Below are 19,117 nucleotides of genomic sequence, written 5' to 3'. Positions count from 1 at the left end.
GGAACACCTCAAAATCCGTGCGTCAGTGGCTGACCATGATATAATATCTTTGAAAAATATTGGAGTGCAAGAGGTCAAATGACTTTATTGTCAAACGCCTGGCATTAGAAAACAACAACATATTTTATAATAAGTGTTAAAGTGAGCATCAGAGACAAACAAAAACTATATCCGATGGAAATGGATGGATTGCAAAGGAGTTGCCTAGTTTCTGCATTACAATGAATTTGAAATTATGTAATAAGAGAAAAAATTAACCAAAAAGAATCAGTAGCTGAATGATTGGGAGGTAAAGCACTGCAGTAGTATCAAAGGATGCGAGAACGCAGATCTTGTCACGGTCACAGCAAGGATGCAGGAAAGACAAAGACCTTGCATCAGCTGAAGAAAAAGAATTGCCAAGGCAATACGAGAGTGTAATCTGATGAGGCCAATGGAGTGAAAGAAGCAATAAAAGGCAAACCTGGGAACCAGGGGCAAGTACAGTAACCACTAGAGTATGATGGTGCACTGAGCACTTACAATGGATAGTATACATACCTGGTCTGAGACTTTTGATGAGGAAGTGAGAGTAAGTGGGTGCTGTCCCTTAGGCACATTGTTTATAATTATTGTAGAAATTATTTGTTTCCCAGACCAAAGAGGAGCTGGTTTCAATATGGCTGGTGACAACAGCTTGATCTCGCCCTTCTGATGCCCCAGTCCCTGGAAGACAAGCTGCTGGTACTCTTCTCTGCAACACAGATTCAATGTTTGTAATGTACATTCCGCCTGCTAGTCTGTAGGCTACGATTGTATTAATGTTGAACTTCTAAAATACATAACATCAACTTGTTCAAAGCAGGGGGGGAATTATTTTCCGCATTATACAAAATTTAAACACGTAACTATCTATTGTATCCAAAGAGTCACGCCAGACAACACTCTAGCAGTAAGTTTAACTGTTCTTAGGTTTACATTTAATCTTTTGTGAAAATCACAACTGCCAAGCACTAATTTATATTACATGAACATTTTATCAATATGAGAATTAAACAGTATTCCACCATTAGCAAGAGAAATTGTGCATTGTAGAATGAAAGAAATTAGAATGAAAGAATTACGAATATAGACGAAAAAATGAAAACAATGACATTTTAAGGAAGCAAAACTCCATGTAAAGGTACGGTCACAAGTCGCTACTTTTGCAGCGATGCAGTACAAAAAACTGCGCAACTCTCGTACTGCGACGTGTGAACAACGGTGCTACCCAAAAAGTAGCGGCTGCCGAACCTGCTGCTCGCTACTTTTCCATGCTGCGCGCAGCTTAGAAGTAGCAACGTGTGAACAGGGTTCTCAGGGTTGCTGATATCGGTTTTGTTGAAACTTTTCCTGCGGTTGCGACCAGTGTTGCCACCCACTTTTATTGTTTGGATGTATTTTAATGTTATATGTGATGAAAATAAATTATTTGTAACAGTTATTAAATGCACAACACAGTCTGAGCATATTTGCTGACGATATAATTCATTTTTAAAATTTTCTGTAGTGTAGTTTCAAACAGGAGGGTTGCCAACATTATGTGAATATGTTGGTTATCATTTAAGTATATAGGCGTTTTTAAAAGCTTTATAGTAAAAATAATGCCAATTTCTGAATACTAGTTAGGGCAGAAATGCAAATAATACATAAGTAAGCTTTTGCATGAGTTTATTAATAATGCGAACATAACCACAAAATGTATATTTAGAAGTCAACACGGAGATGGAAACCTGCAGCATGACTGCGGCTGCAAAAGTAGCGCCTTGTGTGTGAACAGACTTGCAACCTCCAGTTGCAACTTTTGCTGCACTCGGGTTGCGCAGCACGAAAAGTAGCGTGCAGCGCGCTACTTTTGGCTTACGTGTGAACACGACACGCAGCTTTTGCAGCTGCAGTACACAAGTTGCACAGCAAAAGTAGTGACATGTGACCGTACCTGAAGATAGAAAATAACATTACAGAGCATGCATCAAATGTTCATCATCTGGTTTTTAATATATCACAGCACCTCAAACAAGATGTTAATATGGAATTAATTATACATCAAAGAATATGTGGAACATATGAAGAATATATAAACACATTTTGAAAAGCACAAATGAGAATGTTATACCTATGCTGACTTGTGTGAGCTGCAACAAACACAAAGAAAGGAAAAAGCTAATTAGGTGATAGAATAGGCCTATAACGCTTTTATATATACAAAACAAACAGAATTGCGTATTTTCCATTTACTTGAGTGTATATTAACAAACAGAAACAAGACTGGTACACACATATTTTTAAAAATGTCAACAGAGAGATACACCAAAATATTACTAGATTTCAAACTCATATGATACTGGCACCTTCTGGCCACATGGAAATTGAATTCTGTTGAAATAGGATACAGGCTTAAACCTCTCTTGAAGGAAGAAACAGGCCTAAAGCTATGAAGTAAATAATGAATTATATGCACTGATAACATACTAGTCAAAGTAAGTTCAGGACAGTTTGACATCTTGAACAGTGACGAAGCATGCATGCACCATGCAATTGTTTTAATTTCTCTCAAGAAAGTTGGCGTGATTAGACATTATTCCTTATATTATTATTATTATTATTATTATTATTATTATTATTATTAATATTATTATTATTATTACACAGCATAAAGTTCTATTCTTTAACTTCCAAAATGTAATTCTGTAGATTTACCAGTATATTTATATTTGAAATCCACCCGCTGTTAATTTAGGCACTACGGGCCGTATTCATAGACATTTTTAGCGCGGGTTTCCAGTGGATGATCAGCGTTTTTCGTATTCATAAACCAGTGTTAGCGATAGGATATGATTTGAATTCTGTACTAGTAACCAGAGGATAGCAGGGGCTAGCTTAGTACGCTCGTAGCGTGTGCTGCGAAATGTCTATGAATAGCACTCTACTAGACTGTCCTGAGAAAATAGGCTATAATTTGCTTTTCCTCAAAGTTCATATGTTGGAAAGGTTTCAATTTATGTTTTCCAATGTAACAACACCTTGTCACAGTCACCCGTGTTGACATTAAACAAAACAACAAAATACAACTTTATCTTCTCGATGATCTGAACGAAACCTGAGCACTTGAACTGTCACGAAATCATGCTACACTGAAAGCTAAATTGTAAAAGGTGCGGATCTTTGAGTGGTGAATAAACTATGTCCATTTGCTATTATGCTGAAAAATATCACTGTCAGAATAACCATAAAAACGTAAGGTCAAGCAGGCAGAAAACTGTGTGTCAGTCCGTCACTGTCGTATAGCACGCAGATTTACACTCTGCCTTTACGGCATCCGAACTGACAGGTATTTCACCCTAACACATTCTTTGTCTGCTCAGCGCTTGTATGAGATCTGTGAACAGTAATACACCCTGAGGCTTCAGAAGGCATTTTTGTCAAATGCTGGATATAGGCCATATAAATTGTATGCAGTCTAACCTGATTAGATTTAAAGTGAATACAGCATTATTTAATATTTGCGCGGAAAATAAAACAAGAAAAATAAATATAATAATAATAATAATAATAATAATAATAATAATAATAATAATAATAATAATAGTAATAATAATAATAATTCGAATTATAGGTATTGTGTTTTTAAAAATAATAATAGGGCATGCTCTGAATATTTGCCACTGATCTTGAAATGAAAACGAGAAAAGTGATATGTTTCACACTGACTCTAGGAAATTATTAGTTTACTCACTTTACAAAAAATCGTCCTCTAATAGACAGCAGTACTCCTGCCACAATATGGTCTTGAATCAAGCCACTCAATGGCGTTCCATCTTTTGGAACCAGGTACTGATTATTTACACTCACTGAAAATGAAACAAAATTCAGAAATGGAAGCCAAATGTACCTGTTTGGGACGAAAGAGCAGGTGCAATTCAAGCAAACTTTTAAGAACATAATTTCTTACAACCAGGGTCAGATTATTTACTGCGCACAAACTTTGCTTTTTTAATCTTTCAATTGACCATTACAAAATATACTAAACATGTTTCCTTGATTCATTCAAGGACATGCTACAGAGTCAATGGCATAGTATGGTGGTATCCAATATCGAACACTTGAGAAGTAGATCAACGAGTACTCTTGTCTGGTGTCATCTTAATTAACACAGTTTGTGTATCGGTATGCAGAAGGATGTGTACTAATGAGATCTTAATCACTCTCACTCTTTCCTACAGTAAATCGTTAAGTTGTCATGGTGATACATGTTACCAAGAGTTGAGACTGAAGAATAATAGTAGAACTGGATACAGAATTTTGTCTTTATTCGTCATTATTTTTGAACAATTAAATCTCCAATATAAGTAAATCTATGAAATGGGACCAACAACTCTACTTTCTTAATCAATGGAAGTAACTATGTTTTGCAATTTTATCCACTTAAAAAACTACTATGTATGGGTTTGAACTTAGGATACATAGGTCCAAAGGTAATTCTGATAACAAGAAAAGTGTTAAAATACATTTTATGATCAATTTCAATGAATACTTAGGTAATTAAATATAGAAAGTTTTAAAAAAATCTAATGTCACATACAGACACAAGTAATGTAATGCATAACACCCTAGATCATATATGTAACAGATAACTCATCGCTATGTTAAAATCGGTAGCACTTTGAAGAGAACAACAGCCAGGATCGCCACCTGTCCGCCGTAAACGAACACGAGATGGCAGTACTGTTGCTAATGCAATTCAAATGGGAATTATGATGTGACTCCTTATGTAACAACTAGATGGCAGCGTAGTAAACCTGATAAAAGTTGTTAACGTCAAAGCCTATAAGGCCGACCTATCTGTTACATATATGATCTAGGATAACACGTAATATAAAATGAATTTGTGCGGATGTTGCATTAGCACATAGGGAATGTTATTGAAAATTACTGTCAGTTCAAGCAAACATGCCCAATATACAAGTATTCAAGTACGTGACATGGCAGTGAACAGTTTAATAGCCTTCCTGTGGATATAAAAAAATAAAAACTTACGAATATTTAGGGTCAAATTAAACAGGTACCTAATTTCTCACACCTTCTATTCTGTAGATGAATTCATGACATTCAACAATGCTGAACGTATATTTTTATCTTGTATTAAGTATCGATACTAACCCCTTGTGTTGTATTAGTATAATGTAAAATCCTTCTGTATATACAAGGGCATTCGAAAAATAATGGCAATATAGTTAGTGTTTCTCCCTAAATTTATTTAGGTTGCTTTTGGCATTACATACCCCTGCCAGTCAACAGTACATTGACAAACCCTTGGAAGATGATGGACTCCATCTGCAGCATCATTTCTGGATCTCTTTTTCACTGATCAATCTAAAGCTGTTCGGATGCCAACTTTTGATTGAAAGCAAATGCCTCGCTTCCACCCATTTTGCAACAGTTCGGTATGGTAGGACTTTTCTCCCACAAGTTTCTGAGTTGCATTTTTTTCCTCTTGTAACTTGTATTTTTATGATGCATCTTTGTTCATACCTTACTAACATTTCTAGGGCGTTATTACTTAATACAAATCAGAAACAGTCCCTGTATTCACAAAATATGGTTACTTATAGACTTTTAATATTCCACATTTATGCAACAATCGCTCCTTTATTACATACTAAAAGATTCCGATGCTCACTGCTAGGAGTGCTGATTTACAGTATTGTTGCCATTACTGAATCCCTTAGTATTTCACTAGACTGTCACTATGGAGTAAGTCTTTGTAGTACTATCACGACTTTTCTTTCGACATATTCCATATTCTAGCTGTGAAGCGATGGAATGTAAAAAAATACAATACAATTGTAACTATGCACCTGACAGCTTTGTGTAATGTAGACAGTGAGAGATCCGATGTCACAATGACCACCATACAACAGCAGAAGAGTCCTTTGCACAATTCTGATGCCTTACTATGTAAGATGCTATTGCCTTTATGCAAAGGATTCTAGTCTGTGAGTCATCACTCTCTGAACAACATCTTTTTTTTTTGCAGGATTTCACAGCAGTGCTAGTAACAACATGAAGCAAACTGACAACACAGCAGTGTTCAGCAGCAGTTGATAGAGCATGCTACATTCCTATTAGTGGAGAAGGCTACTGTGCAGTGTTCAATTTTTTCAGCGTGGGTATATTTTCGTGTCAATGTACTTATTCGCGAAGTCTGAATGTACATACTATAACATCATTATATTCCTTTATTTGTATTCAGTTCTAGGTTATACGGTGCTACATTTTGTATTCATTTCGTATTATTACTGCTCCTTGATATATCAATGCTTTTGAAGTCGCACAAGTCAATGATTTTCAATATCAGTTCAATGTTCGATGTCGAAACAGCTGTGATTATCACGTGGAATGTCAGATAGTTATGATTTTTTTCGCCTAAAATTTTTTCCTGGCATATAATACTTATGCCTGGATTTTTAAACCAAGAATTATGGAAAAAAGTGCGTCTAATACACGAGGAAATATAGTAGTGGCTCTAATACTCAAATTATTGGCCATGGAAGATTTATATTATTATTACTTACTTACAAATGGCTTTTAAGGAACCCGGAGGCTCATTGCCGCCCTCACATAAGCCCGCCATTGGTCCCTATCCTGAGCAAGATTAATCCAGTCTCTATCATCATATCCCACCTCCCTCAAATCCATTTTAATATTATCTTCCCATCTACGTCTCGGCCTCCCCAAAGGTCTTTTCCCCTCTGGTCTCCCAACTAACACTCTGTATGCATTTCTGGATTCGCCCATAGGTGCTACATGCCCTGCCCATCACAAAGTCTGAATTTAATGTTTCTAATTATGTCAGGTGAAGAATACAATGCGTGCAGTTCTGCGTTGTATAACTTCCTCCATTCTCCTGTAACTTCATCCCTCTTAGCCCCAAATATTTTCCTAAGCACCTTATTCTCAAACACCCTTAACCTATGTTCCTCTCTCAAAGTGAGAGTCCAAGCTTCACAACCATACAGAACAACCGGTAATATAACTGTTTTATAAATTCTAACTTTAAGATTTTTTGACAGCAGACTAGATGACAAAAGCTTCTCAACCTTATTGTTAGGTTTCGTAACTAGCTGTTTTTTATGGTGATGGGTTGTTAGTCCTTCGTCCAACCCCCAAGCTGGAGGACCACCCACGACTGCTTATTCAATATATTCGCAGCTACCCTCCATATCCATATTATTTATTACAACTAATAAATAAAGTGCTTGGAAAAATTATTTGAATGTATAAATAAAGTGTTTCGAAAAATTATCTGATTGTTTTCTTTTAAAATTAAATGCCAAATATACTTCTGGAATATGTTTAATCTGTGTGAAGAATGGGAAGCTATTGACTGATATGAGTCAAGTGAGGGGATGATAGAGGAAAGAAGAAGGAAAGAGAGGGAGAGGAATCCAGGGTTGGGATAATAGGAGAATAAGTAGAGTGTAATGGAAGAAGTCTTGACGAGTGCAAATCCAAGTGTAAGTTACGAAAGGGAGTGAGATGAAGAGAAGAAAGAAGAAGTCGAGAATATAAGAGAGAAGAAGAGCAGAGATGATCCAAGTCCAGCGACCATAGGAGACATTGATAGGGTGCGAAAACTTGTAAAAACAGTTCAGTGAATATGAGTTAAAGAAACAGGGATGTGTGAAGTGTAATAAGTGAACTAGAGGAGATATCTGACATAGTCTGAGGTATTGATGCCATCAAAGATGTGATGATTAGATCAATTAGTGTAACTGAAGTGGATCTGAGAATAAGATAGAGATAAGTAGTGAAGTGTTAAGGAGAAAATGAATAGAATAAACAGTGAGAAGAAAAGTAATGACGGTAGTGAGGCTAATACGAGTTAGGAAAAAATAATACTGAGTGTTTGATGTAACTGAGAGAGGAAGAATATGAAAAGTGGAGGAGGTAGAAAGTGAGCAAAAGTAGTGAGAGCGAACGGAAAAAGTTATCCAATAAAGGGGAAAAAAATGATTAATTTCGAGGGAAAAATTGTTCCAGGGCCGGGTATCGAACCCAGGATCTTTGGTTAAATGTACCAATGCTCTACCAACTGAGCTACCCAGAAACTCTACTAGACACCGATCCAACTTTTCCCTCTATATCCACAGACTTCAAAGTGGGCTGACAACCTCGAAATTATTCAAATCAACTTTACAGGGAGTTATACCTGAAAGCTTAATTTGCATAATACACGTCACTGTTCATTAACAGAAAAACCACAATTTAAGTCACACAGAGTTAGTGTGCACTCAATGTTGGTTACTTGACGGTTGTCAGCCCACTTTGAGGTCTGTGGATATAGAGGGAAAAATTGGATCAGTGTCTGGTAGAGTTCCCGGGTTCGATATCCGGCCCCGGAACAATTTTTCCCTCAAAATTATTCAAATCAACTTTACAGGGAGTTATACCTGAAAGCTTGATTTGCATAATACACGTCACTGTTCATTAACAGAAAACCACAATTTAAGTCACACAGAGTTAATGTGCACTCAATGTTGGTTGCTTGACGGTTGTCAGCCCACTTTGAGGTCTGTGGATATAGAGGGAAAAGTTGGATCGGTGTCTGGTAGAGTTCCCGGGTTCGATATCCGGCCCCGGAACAATTTTTCCCTCAAAATTATTCAAATCAACTTTACAAGGAGTTATACCTGAAAGCTTGATTTGCATAATACACGTCACTGTTCATTAACACAAAACCACAATTTAAGTCACACAGAGTTAATGTGCGCTCAATGTTGGTTGCTTGACGGTTGTCAGCCCACTTTGAGGTCTGTGGATATAGAGGGAAAAGTTGGATCGGTGTCTGGTAGAGTTCCCGGGTTCGATATCCGGCCCTGGAACAATTTTTCCCTCAAAATTATTCAAATCAACTTTACAAGGAGTTATACCTGAAAGCTTGATTTGCATAATACAAGTCACTGTTCATTAACAGAAAACCACAATTTAAGTCACACAGAGTTAATGTGCACTCAATGTTGGTTGCTTGACGGTTGTCAGCCCACTTTGAGGTCTGTGGATATAGAGGGAAAAGTTGGATTGGTGTCTGGTAGAGTTCCCGGGTTCGATATCCGGCCCCGGAACAATTTTTCCCTCAAAATTATTCAAATCAACTTTACAGGGAGTTATACCTGAAAGCTTGATTTGCATAATACACGTCACTGTTCATTAACAGAAAACCACAATTTAAGTCACACAGAGTTAGTGTGCACTCAGTGTTGGTTGCTTGACGGTTGTCAGCCCACTTTGAGGTGTGTGGATATAGAGGGAAAAGTTGGATCGGTGTCTGGTAGAGTTTCCGAGTAGCTCAATTGGTAGAGCGTTGGTGCATTTAACCAAAGGTCCTGGGTTCGATACCCGGCCCCGGAACAATTTTTCCCTCGAAATTATTCAAATCAACTTTACAGGGAGTTATACCTGAAATCTTGATTTGCATAATACACGTCACTGTTCGTTAACAGAAAACCACAATTTAAGTCACACGGAGTTAGTGTGCACTCAGTGTTGGTTGCTTGACGGTTGTCAGCCCACTTTGAGGTGTGTGGATATAGAGGGAAAAGTTGGATCGGTGTCTGGTAGAGTTCCCGAGTAGCTCAATTGGTAGAGCGTTGGTGCATTTAACCAAAGGTCCTGGGTTCGATACCCGGCCCCGGAACAATTTTTCCCTCGAAATTATTCAAATCAACTTTACAGGGAGTTATACCTGAAAGCTTGATTTGCATAAAAAATTATGTGCATTGAACAAGTAATAGTAAGGAAGTATTATAAACAGTAGAACATCGGAACAATAAATGAAACAAATAATATAATATGGTAATGTAGATGAGAATGTAGAAAAATTAGTGAATATTAGTAAGAGAAGAAAGGGTTTAAGATAAACAGAAAATTAGGGATAACAGTAATGGAAGATGACGATGATAATAGAGACGGATGAATAGAATGTTTGTGAACAAGAGTAAGGTAGACAGTGTAGCATAGTATTCGGGATAAAGAAGGTGAAGAGTTGAAAATACTGTACAGCATATCAGAAAGGATGGAGGAAGAAAATAGACTGAAACAGAGTTGAACTTTAGGTAATGGAAGATATGGGGAGATATAGATGAGAGGAAAAATATTTTAGGATATATGATTGAATATACTCAAGTGTCGTGGTGAACCGTATACAAAAATCTGAGGGAAACCACCATCTCTAAGTCGTATGATAATAAATATGAATAGAACTTGTTATATTGCCTGCACTGAGCGTGACTGTCTAGCATCACATATATCGCATGAAAATTTATGACTCTGAACACTGCACCATCTGCAAGGACCAAAGCACTAAAATGAATGGAGAACATCTCTTCAATGCCGAAAACTGGATCCTACTCTCCAGAAGACGAAGAACCTCTTAAAACTGTACTGGAATGCCAGAAGACTCATGGATTGGTTCCTTATGTCCCACCAACATAGATAACAACAACATATTGCCTGTACTTGCTTTTATGCAATTCGAGTGAATAATAATAACTCGGTAATCAGCCAAGCACAAAAAAATTAAATAAATAACAAAGACAAAATGTTCCGATATTCCGAAAAAATTTCACAAATAAGGTTCCATGTCACACATGTCTGCACTCATAGACGTCCACATATACCATGTGAGTCAAGGACAAGCACTTCTGTGTTCCGGAAAAAACTGACAGCTAATGGATCAGCTCAAACTGTTAGTGAACATCCAGATAAACGATTCCTGTTACATTACTCATGCCTGCACGTGACTCAAGAAAGCTGTGTTTCTTACATAACATATTATTTTAAATTTGAGTGGAGTTATTGGAGCACAAAGAAAATTTCCTGCATTAAACAGTGGCACCTTTTGACAGGCAGTAGCAAGTGTTAAATCTATAACAGAATGCTACAGTGCTATTTAAAATTAATGAAGAGGAAAGCTGTAATTAATCATGAGATTATTAATACATACAAATATTGTAGGCTTCACTGCGAGCAACTTCGTTCTGGGGAAAATGAGCATTCATTTCATCGCCATCAAAATCAGCGTTGTAAGCTTTGCAGTTTGCATAGTGCAACCGTATAGTTTTCTCTCCTTTCAGGATTCGTGCAGTATGGGCCATGATGCTGGGTCTATGTAGAGTAGGCTGCCTGTTTAGAAGTATCACGTCTCCATTGCAGAGATGTCTGTGAACCTACAGAAAAACAATGTAATAGATTATATAGTTCAAACAAATGCTATAGAACACACAAAAGTATTTTAGATTCAAACACCTCATGTCATTATTAAACACATTATTATCAGGAAACGAGAGTAAGATCAATGTTAAAAATAGCCTATATTATACAGAGCATTCGCCTACGGGTGAGGCCAGGAAAGCGGCATGTACTGATACGCCGCTTTGTGCGCGCAGTTGTTGAGACACGCTCGACAATCAAGGTCGACAAGTTATCAGTTGTGAGCCAGATGTTGCAGTATTTAACACGTACAGTGCAGTTTCTTGACACAGTTGCTTAAATATTCAGCATTGTGTAAAATTTCTTAACAATGCAAAACGCAAAATTCACGCTTGAACAAAGAGTTTTTATGTATGATGCATATGTGAAAACAGAGTCATGTAGAGAAGTGTGTAGGAAATTTGAAGTAAAATATTCAGGTGCAAAAATTCAGGGAAGAGAAACAGTTAGACGTCTTGTTAACAAATTAAGGACAACAGGGTCGATAAATGCTACAATTCCTAAGCGAAAACAAAGAGTACTGACGGAAGGAAAAATTGATGAAATCAGTGCATAATTTACACGCTCTCCTTATAAATCTCTAAGACGTGTTTCACAGGAAGTTAGTGTTTCAAAAACATCAGTCTTTACTGCTGCTAAACTTTTAAAATTAAAACCCTACAGAGTGTAGTATAGAAAGCGGAAGCTTACGGATAGACGATTCCCGCAAGCGACACCGCAGGCAGGCCCTTTCCTGGCCCCACCCGTAGGTAAACGCTCTGTATATTACCAATCTGTTTCAATTTTTGTATTTGGAACATGCACACATAAGTATTTTAGATTCAAACACCTCATGTGATAATTAAACACATTATTATCAGGAAACGAGAGTAAGATCAATGTTAAAAATAGCCTATATTATATATTACCAATCTGTTTCAATTTTTGTATTTGGAACATGCACACATAAGTATTTTCGATTCAAACACCTCATGTGATAATTAAACACATTATTATCAGGAAACGAGAGTAAGATCAATGTTAAAAATAGCCTATATTATATATTACCAATCTGTTTCAATTTTTGTATTTGGAACATGCACACATAAGTATTTTCGATTCAAACACCTCATGTGATAATTAAACACATTATTATCAGGAAACGAGAGTAAGATCAATGTTAAAAATAGCCTATATTATATATTACCAATCTGTTTCAATTTTTGTATTTGGAACATACCTACTTAATTTTATTCCCTGAACTCCTTCAAACATTACGAAACACTTCACAGAACGAGAAAAAGAAATATTCTGAAAAAACAAACTCATATTGTTTGCTTTTATTTTTGTGAAATAAGTCATAAAATCAGTAATTAGAAATTTATAAAGTAAACGAGTCTCATTGTAAGCCAAACATACTTTGGTTCAAACCAGTAATTACAACAATTAAAATCATTATTAGGTAAAAAGGTAAAGGTATCCCCTTTGTATGTCAGTCATGAAGTTACTTGGGGCGTGTCGAGATGCTTTCATGACCTTGGTACTGGAGCGAGGTGGTGTGACCAGAATCATGCTCCAACCGCCTTTCACTTTTGGAAAAAATCTTGTACTCAATTTGATAGAAGGATGAATGAACCTCAGGACTGCTCTGCAAGTTTAGGCAACGAGAAAAATCTCGCCACCACTTGGAATTGGACCTAGAACTCTCCAGTTCATAGTCAGTTGCAAAAGTATTATTAAGATCTATTAAATGAAGGACCAAATGTATACAATTAAGAAATTTTTCATAACCTGACACAGTAAAACTTCATTCATACATTTTTATGGGGTCTTACTTACTTACTTACTTACAAATGACTTTTAAGGAATCCGGAGGTTCATTGCCGCCTTCACATAAGCCCACCATCGGTCCCTATCCTGTGCAAGATTAATCCAGTCTCTATTATCATATCCCACCTCCCTCAAATCCATTTTAATATTATCCTCCCATCTACGGCTCGGCCTCCCCAAAGGTCTTTTTCCCTCCGGTCTCCCAACTAACACTCTATATGCATTTCTGGATTCGCCCATATGTGCTACATGCCCTGCCCATCTCAAACGTCTGGATTTAATGTTCCTAATTATGTCAGGTGAAGAATACAATTTTTTATGGGGTCTGGAAGAAAAAAAAACCTATGTGAGGAAAACATATAACTAAAATGACATTCAATAACATATGAAATAACATTTAAAGACTTTATGGGAAAAACAAGTTAAGTCAAGTCAATAAAATTTCCATAAAAGAAATTTAGAACTTCGCAATTAAGCCATCTTAGTCTAAAAAAGAATCTTATTCAGATGCTTGTAATGCCCCATTCTGATTATTGCGATTCCTTGCTAACTAATGTAAGTTCACTCTTAGCTGAGAGACTACAACGTGTTCATAATGTGTGCATACGATTCATCTGCAATACTCGTAAATTTGACCATATAACACCTTCCCTCCAGTTACTTTCATGGGTGCGTCTGAAGGAACGAAGAACAATACATTCACTGTCTCTTCTGTTTAGAATCATGCATACTTCTACTCCGAATTATCTGTTATCACGCTTTCAATTTCTTACAACTCTTCGAAACCTACATCAAGCACTTCTTTCTATCCCTCATCATAGAACGTCTTTGTACTCATCTTCCTATACTGTAGAAATACCTCGCCTCTGGAATTCGTTACCTAATGACGTCAGGGACTACCGGACTTTATCACAATTCAAAATTAAATTGGAAAATTTTGTCTTAGTTAATGTTTTTTAGGTATTGCTAGAAGTATTGATTTGTGTTTTTTTTCCTTTTCTTTTCTAATCTAGATTAAAATTGCAAGTTTCTTGTGTATGTTAGTTAATTAGTTAGGATGGAATTAATTATGATACTTAATCACTCATTTAAAGTTTGTGTGACTGCAACCTGTGTATATTTTTGTGTGGCTTTACTTTGTTTATAGTGTTTTTTTTTTATCTCTCTATTTCTTGTGTAGCTTAATTTGTATATAGTGTATTTTTTTACTACACCAGAAGAAATAAATAAATAAATAAATAAACAAATAAATACATGAATAAATAAATAAATAAATAAATAAATCTTTGAGTCTATAATACGGTCCTCAAATTTATAACACGATTCTCGAATAATATAAATTTATTTGTAGGAAATCTTAGTTGCTCAGAGCCACAACTCCAATCCAGGCAAATTTACAACACTGACTTACCTCGTTCTTCCAGTGTGATCTCCATTTAATTACATGTGATTATTTTACAAACACATCAATCATTTTGGATTGCTAGCTCCTAAAGAACAAACCATATCCTCAAATTTTGATAAATGTTCCATAATTTGTTCAATTACATCATGGTGTTTACAAAATATTTCACTGTTTCCAAAGCAGTAACAAAGGTGCACAAGACTGGGGGAGGAAAGCATGGGCAGTTTCGAGTTTCTGCATCTTAACAATGAACACACACTGTAATTTTATGGCAAACCTAATTTCGAGCAAAATTCATTTAGAATGTTTAAATGATGTTCATTATCTTCTGGGGTTTAAAATGCGATTAAGTTGTATAAAGATTCGTTCCAACAACAGTCAGTAACCATCCGTAACTACTGTAAGCATGCGCAGTACAGAAAAGACATTCCAACACACTCCAAACCAATTCTGAACCGGAAACATGTACTTCAGTTGAACATTCCAACAAACTTTTGACACGGATCTGGAGCGATCAGAAGTAGTTGGTGCACTGAGGCATGTACTGTCTTGGACATGTGCATATGCTCACTAACGTCTCCTGGATACTGAAGAAAGACAAGATCGACTGCTTATGTCTTTCACATCACAATTTAGAGGTTAAGATGGAAAATGAACTGCAAATAATAAAAAGGATAAATCGCAATATACTGAACGCCGGTAGGGTAAGTTATCCCCACCCACATGAAATGTGCATTCAACACAACACTCGTCTATCACGTAGTGTGTCTGATGAGCTAGTAGGGGAAAAGTGGAAGGGGCCATGGGCCATCGCTATATTGCGATTTGCCCAATAAAAATTAAAGATTTAATTTAAATTTTCACCAAAAAGAAAGAGAATGAAAATTATTTGGGTAATGAAATAGTTAATTACATTTTTTACCTTACAATCTTTTTGTTATCTTTTTATATAAAATTATCGAAATTTTATTTTTTGCAATTTGAATTAACTGCAACACGATAATAATCAAGCAGCCCATTCTCAGGCAAAAGTTACAGAATCTCTGGTTTTAGTATGTGATGATCTGAAAAAGTGTTTCAACATCATTCACTTCTATTTCAATCCCATAGTAGGTACCTAACCAGCACACGTGCATAAGATGATACAAGGTTCGTACATGAATTGATACATAAACTACTTGTTGGAACGAACTTTAAGTGTAAAAATTGTATAAAAGAAATGTGTAACCAAAATAAATTAACGTGAAAAGTATAGGAATTTTGCTGGGACTTGAAGAAAAAAAAAAACATTTGAGTATGAAAATTATAAAAAAGTTTTCCTGTACAATTTAGTGTTTATAAATTGGATTTAATGAATTTCGTGCAACCACAAGCGACATTTCTAAAGTGTCAGAAGAGGTAAATTTGCTCCAGAACACTATACACACCACTTTCAACCTCTGGGAGTTGTGAGTTGAATCACTCGGCGTCAAGAGGCGTTTTGCAACACTTTCTCGCTGGTTAGAGTTGAAAGCAGACAATCTTATCACAGAACCATCTTCATTTTAGACTATCACAGCTCTGAAAAGGAGCATCATGTAAGGCACTCTTTCATAATCACACTGAGTTAATTATATGTATTTCAATTTGCTTCACAACAGATTTTCCACAAACTCATTACTTTATTAAGAAAAAGGAAACGAAAGTAAGTGAACTCAAGAATCTCCAAAAAGAAATATTATTTCAATGGATACCTAGCCACTGTGGTAAGTTGATAAAACTGCATAACATGCAATGCATTTGTAGCCAAGACCTTTGCAAACAGTACCTTTATCCAGTATCTTTACTTCAATCGACTCTCATTTTATAAATGTATGATAAAGGTAAAGGTATCCCCGTAACATGCCATGAAGGCACTTGAGGGGGCATGGAGGTGGTATGGTCAGCATCACTCTCTGACCGCCTTTTACCCCCGGGAAAGACCCGGTACTCAATTTTATAGGAGGCTGAGTGAAAGTTTGGCAACGAGAAAAAATCCTGTCACCACCTGGGATCGAACCCCGGACCTTTCAGTTCGTAGCCAGCTGCTCTACCAACTGAGCTACCCGGCCGCCATACAGTAAATGTATGAAACAATAATAAAATTGGTTCTCTTCTAACAAAGACACAATCTTGAAGGCCATACAAAAGAAACAAAATTAGCTGTGACATGTTACTTATCTTACCCTGGATGCTTATTGGGCCCATTGAGCACCATGTTCTGTAACTCTGCAACATTCCATCCCGTGACAGGCACAGGATATGTCAGACATTTGGCAAATTCCTCGGGGAGACCAATTTCATCAATGTTTAAACATGGATCTGGAGTTATAACAGAGCGAGCTGCATAATTTACTCGCTTCCCCATCATATGCATACGAATAATACCTTCTTTTTTCTCAATAATCTGTATAAAAAAAGAAACAACATATCTGTATAACACTTTATTTTGAATTGACGTGTTAGAAAGAAACACACGCACACCTGCCCACACACAAAAACTGAAGTTTCTCTCTTGATTTCGCCACCTCATAGTCAACAGTTTTTTGACTGTCCCATAAATGCTAACTGTCTAAGCCCGACTAACAGACACAAATGAGCACTTCTGACACTTTCATAAAGTCATCATTCACATAGCAAATTCATCCATGAAAACTGTCATCATCGATGGAGATATTAGCAGCAGCAACAGGAGTAGTACCATTCTACTTAACGATACTTCCAATTCCAGAGGCTATTCAGCATTAAAGTTCAACTGAGAGAGAAATAGCCTATAAATTTTGCCTGAACCCTGTATTAGGGAAAGAATTTTCTTGTGTGTTGTATGTAAATCTATGACATAGTCCGTTCCCTCTAAGAGGAATCTGCGCTAAGGATTTTATTGCCCTTGGCTCTGTTAGAACCAACGAATCCTAGATCCAACTACTACTACGGTAACCACGAAACCACCAAAGACGACGAAATTTATGTTTTATTTATCTGGATCAAAGACGTTGTAGTTATATATCTAGACACGCAGGTTTGTGCGACGTCATGTTTTGGGGGCAGAAGCACTTTGTCAAGCATCAACATATGCAGATTCACGTGTTCATTTGTGTTGTTCACTTTCAATAGAGTGTTGATTTGTGTTGTCTACTTTTAATAGTGCATTAAAGTTAAAGTTAATTGGAAGTTTAGTCTTTAGCATTGATGGAGTACATTAATAGTAGTTTCTCATAATAAAATTAGTGTATTTTAAAAATGCGTAATATCTTCGAAGCGTGAATGTGTTCCTACAAGTTAGAGATACATGTTGCTGATGTGTAGATATGTTATTGTTTAATTATAGACCTACATCTAAGTACTGAATTTAATTGGGTGACTAGTACCATTCTTTATGGTGAATTCGTCTACGTTTAATTGTAGGTACACGTACAAGAAAGGAACTGGAAGCACTTCATCAACACAAAGATTCACGTGTTCATTTGTGTAGTTTATTATTGTGACAGCGACGTGAGATTCGAACTCACGACCAGCGTCCCGCAAGAGAGAAGATCGCGCGGAGCACTTTGTAATGGCGCGCGGCGAAGAGGGGAAAGGGCCAACACGGCGAGAGAGTGGAGCGAGTCTGCGCGCGCAGCTGCTACTTAACGCAGTGAATGTGGAACGACCTTCTCGACTATTCCAGACGTCTGTCGATGTAGAGATATCGAGATAATTCTCTACACACCTGTAGAAGGTTCTCGCAACTATGATTTTGCTATAAAAGAGCAGGCGCCAGCGAACTAGTTTCAGAGTTTCCAGTTTTCAGTTATTCAGTCAGTGAGAAAGCCAGAGCAAGCAAGCCAGCCGGAGTTCGACTCGAGTGTGCGTCCGCATCTGCGTCAGTATCCGAAGGCCTGAGTTCGAGTGCAGTGGACCGCAGTTGGAGGGACCTGAGTTCGAGTGCAGTGGACCGCAGTTGGAGGGACCCGAGTTCGAGTACAGTGAACTGTCTCTGGAGGTCTGTGGTTCGAGATACTGTGAACTCGAGTGACTGAGATAGAAGAACTGTGAACTGAGAACTGGTAGTTCTGATTTGTAAATAGTACTGTGTAAATATTAGTTAAGATTAACAGTTCATTGTTGTGCGTAATAGTCCAAGTAAACTGTCATTGTCGTCGGTGGAGTGCTATAACGAATACTGTGTTGAGTGAAGATCCAATTGTTGACGAGAGCGTTTAAGGTGAATTGTAGAAAGGAATTATTGTTGTGACGAATAAATTACATTGTGGTTACTAAATAAAATTCACATTATTAATAGTGTGTTAATTTGTGTTAGTCTACTTTTAATAGTGTTTTAAAGTTAAAGTCAATAGAAAGTTTAGTTTTTCAGTCAGTGATGGAGTACATTAATAGTCATTTCTAACAATTAGTGTATTTTAAAAGCGTGTAATATCTTCGAAGTATGAATATGTTCCTACAAGTTAGAGATACGCATTGCTAATGTGTAGGTTTGTTATTATTTAATAAGTACTATGCCTAAGTAGTAACCTACAAAACATTTATTAAATCCATCTCACTGTACAACTGTGGGATTTTGTTAACTGCATCTCAGCAGATTATCAACTGACAGAA

At 36.7% G+C, this 19,117-nt stretch overlaps 1 protein-coding gene across 1 annotated transcript in view; it reads right to left on the bottom strand.

Annotated features, from left to right (window-relative positions):
- Positions 1–16,063, bottom strand: part of LOC138710171 (DNA-directed RNA polymerase I subunit RPA1-like) — a 121,676-nt gene extending 105,613 nt beyond the window's left edge. Inside the window, exons 1-4 of the mRNA XM_069840805.1 lie at positions 15,931–16,063; positions 11,024–11,246; positions 3,755–3,869; positions 541–733 (exon numbers count right to left, since the gene is read on the bottom strand). Of these exons, the coding sequence (XP_069696906.1) occupies positions 541–733; positions 3,755–3,869; positions 11,024–11,174 (459 nt within the window). The 5' untranslated portion in view covers positions 11,175–11,246; positions 15,931–16,063. The remainder of the gene's footprint in view (positions 1–540; positions 734–3,754; positions 3,870–11,023; positions 11,247–15,930) is intronic.
- Between the last annotated feature and the right edge of the window lie 3,054 nt (positions 16,064–19,117).

Source organism: Periplaneta americana, chromosome 12, assembly GCF_040183065.1.
Source record: "Periplaneta americana isolate PAMFEO1 chromosome 12, P.americana_PAMFEO1_priV1, whole genome shotgun sequence".
NCBI classification, from domain to species: Eukaryota; Metazoa; Arthropoda; class Insecta; order Blattodea; family Blattidae; genus Periplaneta; species Periplaneta americana.
The sequence above is the reverse complement of the archived record's forward strand: the minus strand, read 5'-3'. Positions and strand labels throughout refer to the sequence as shown.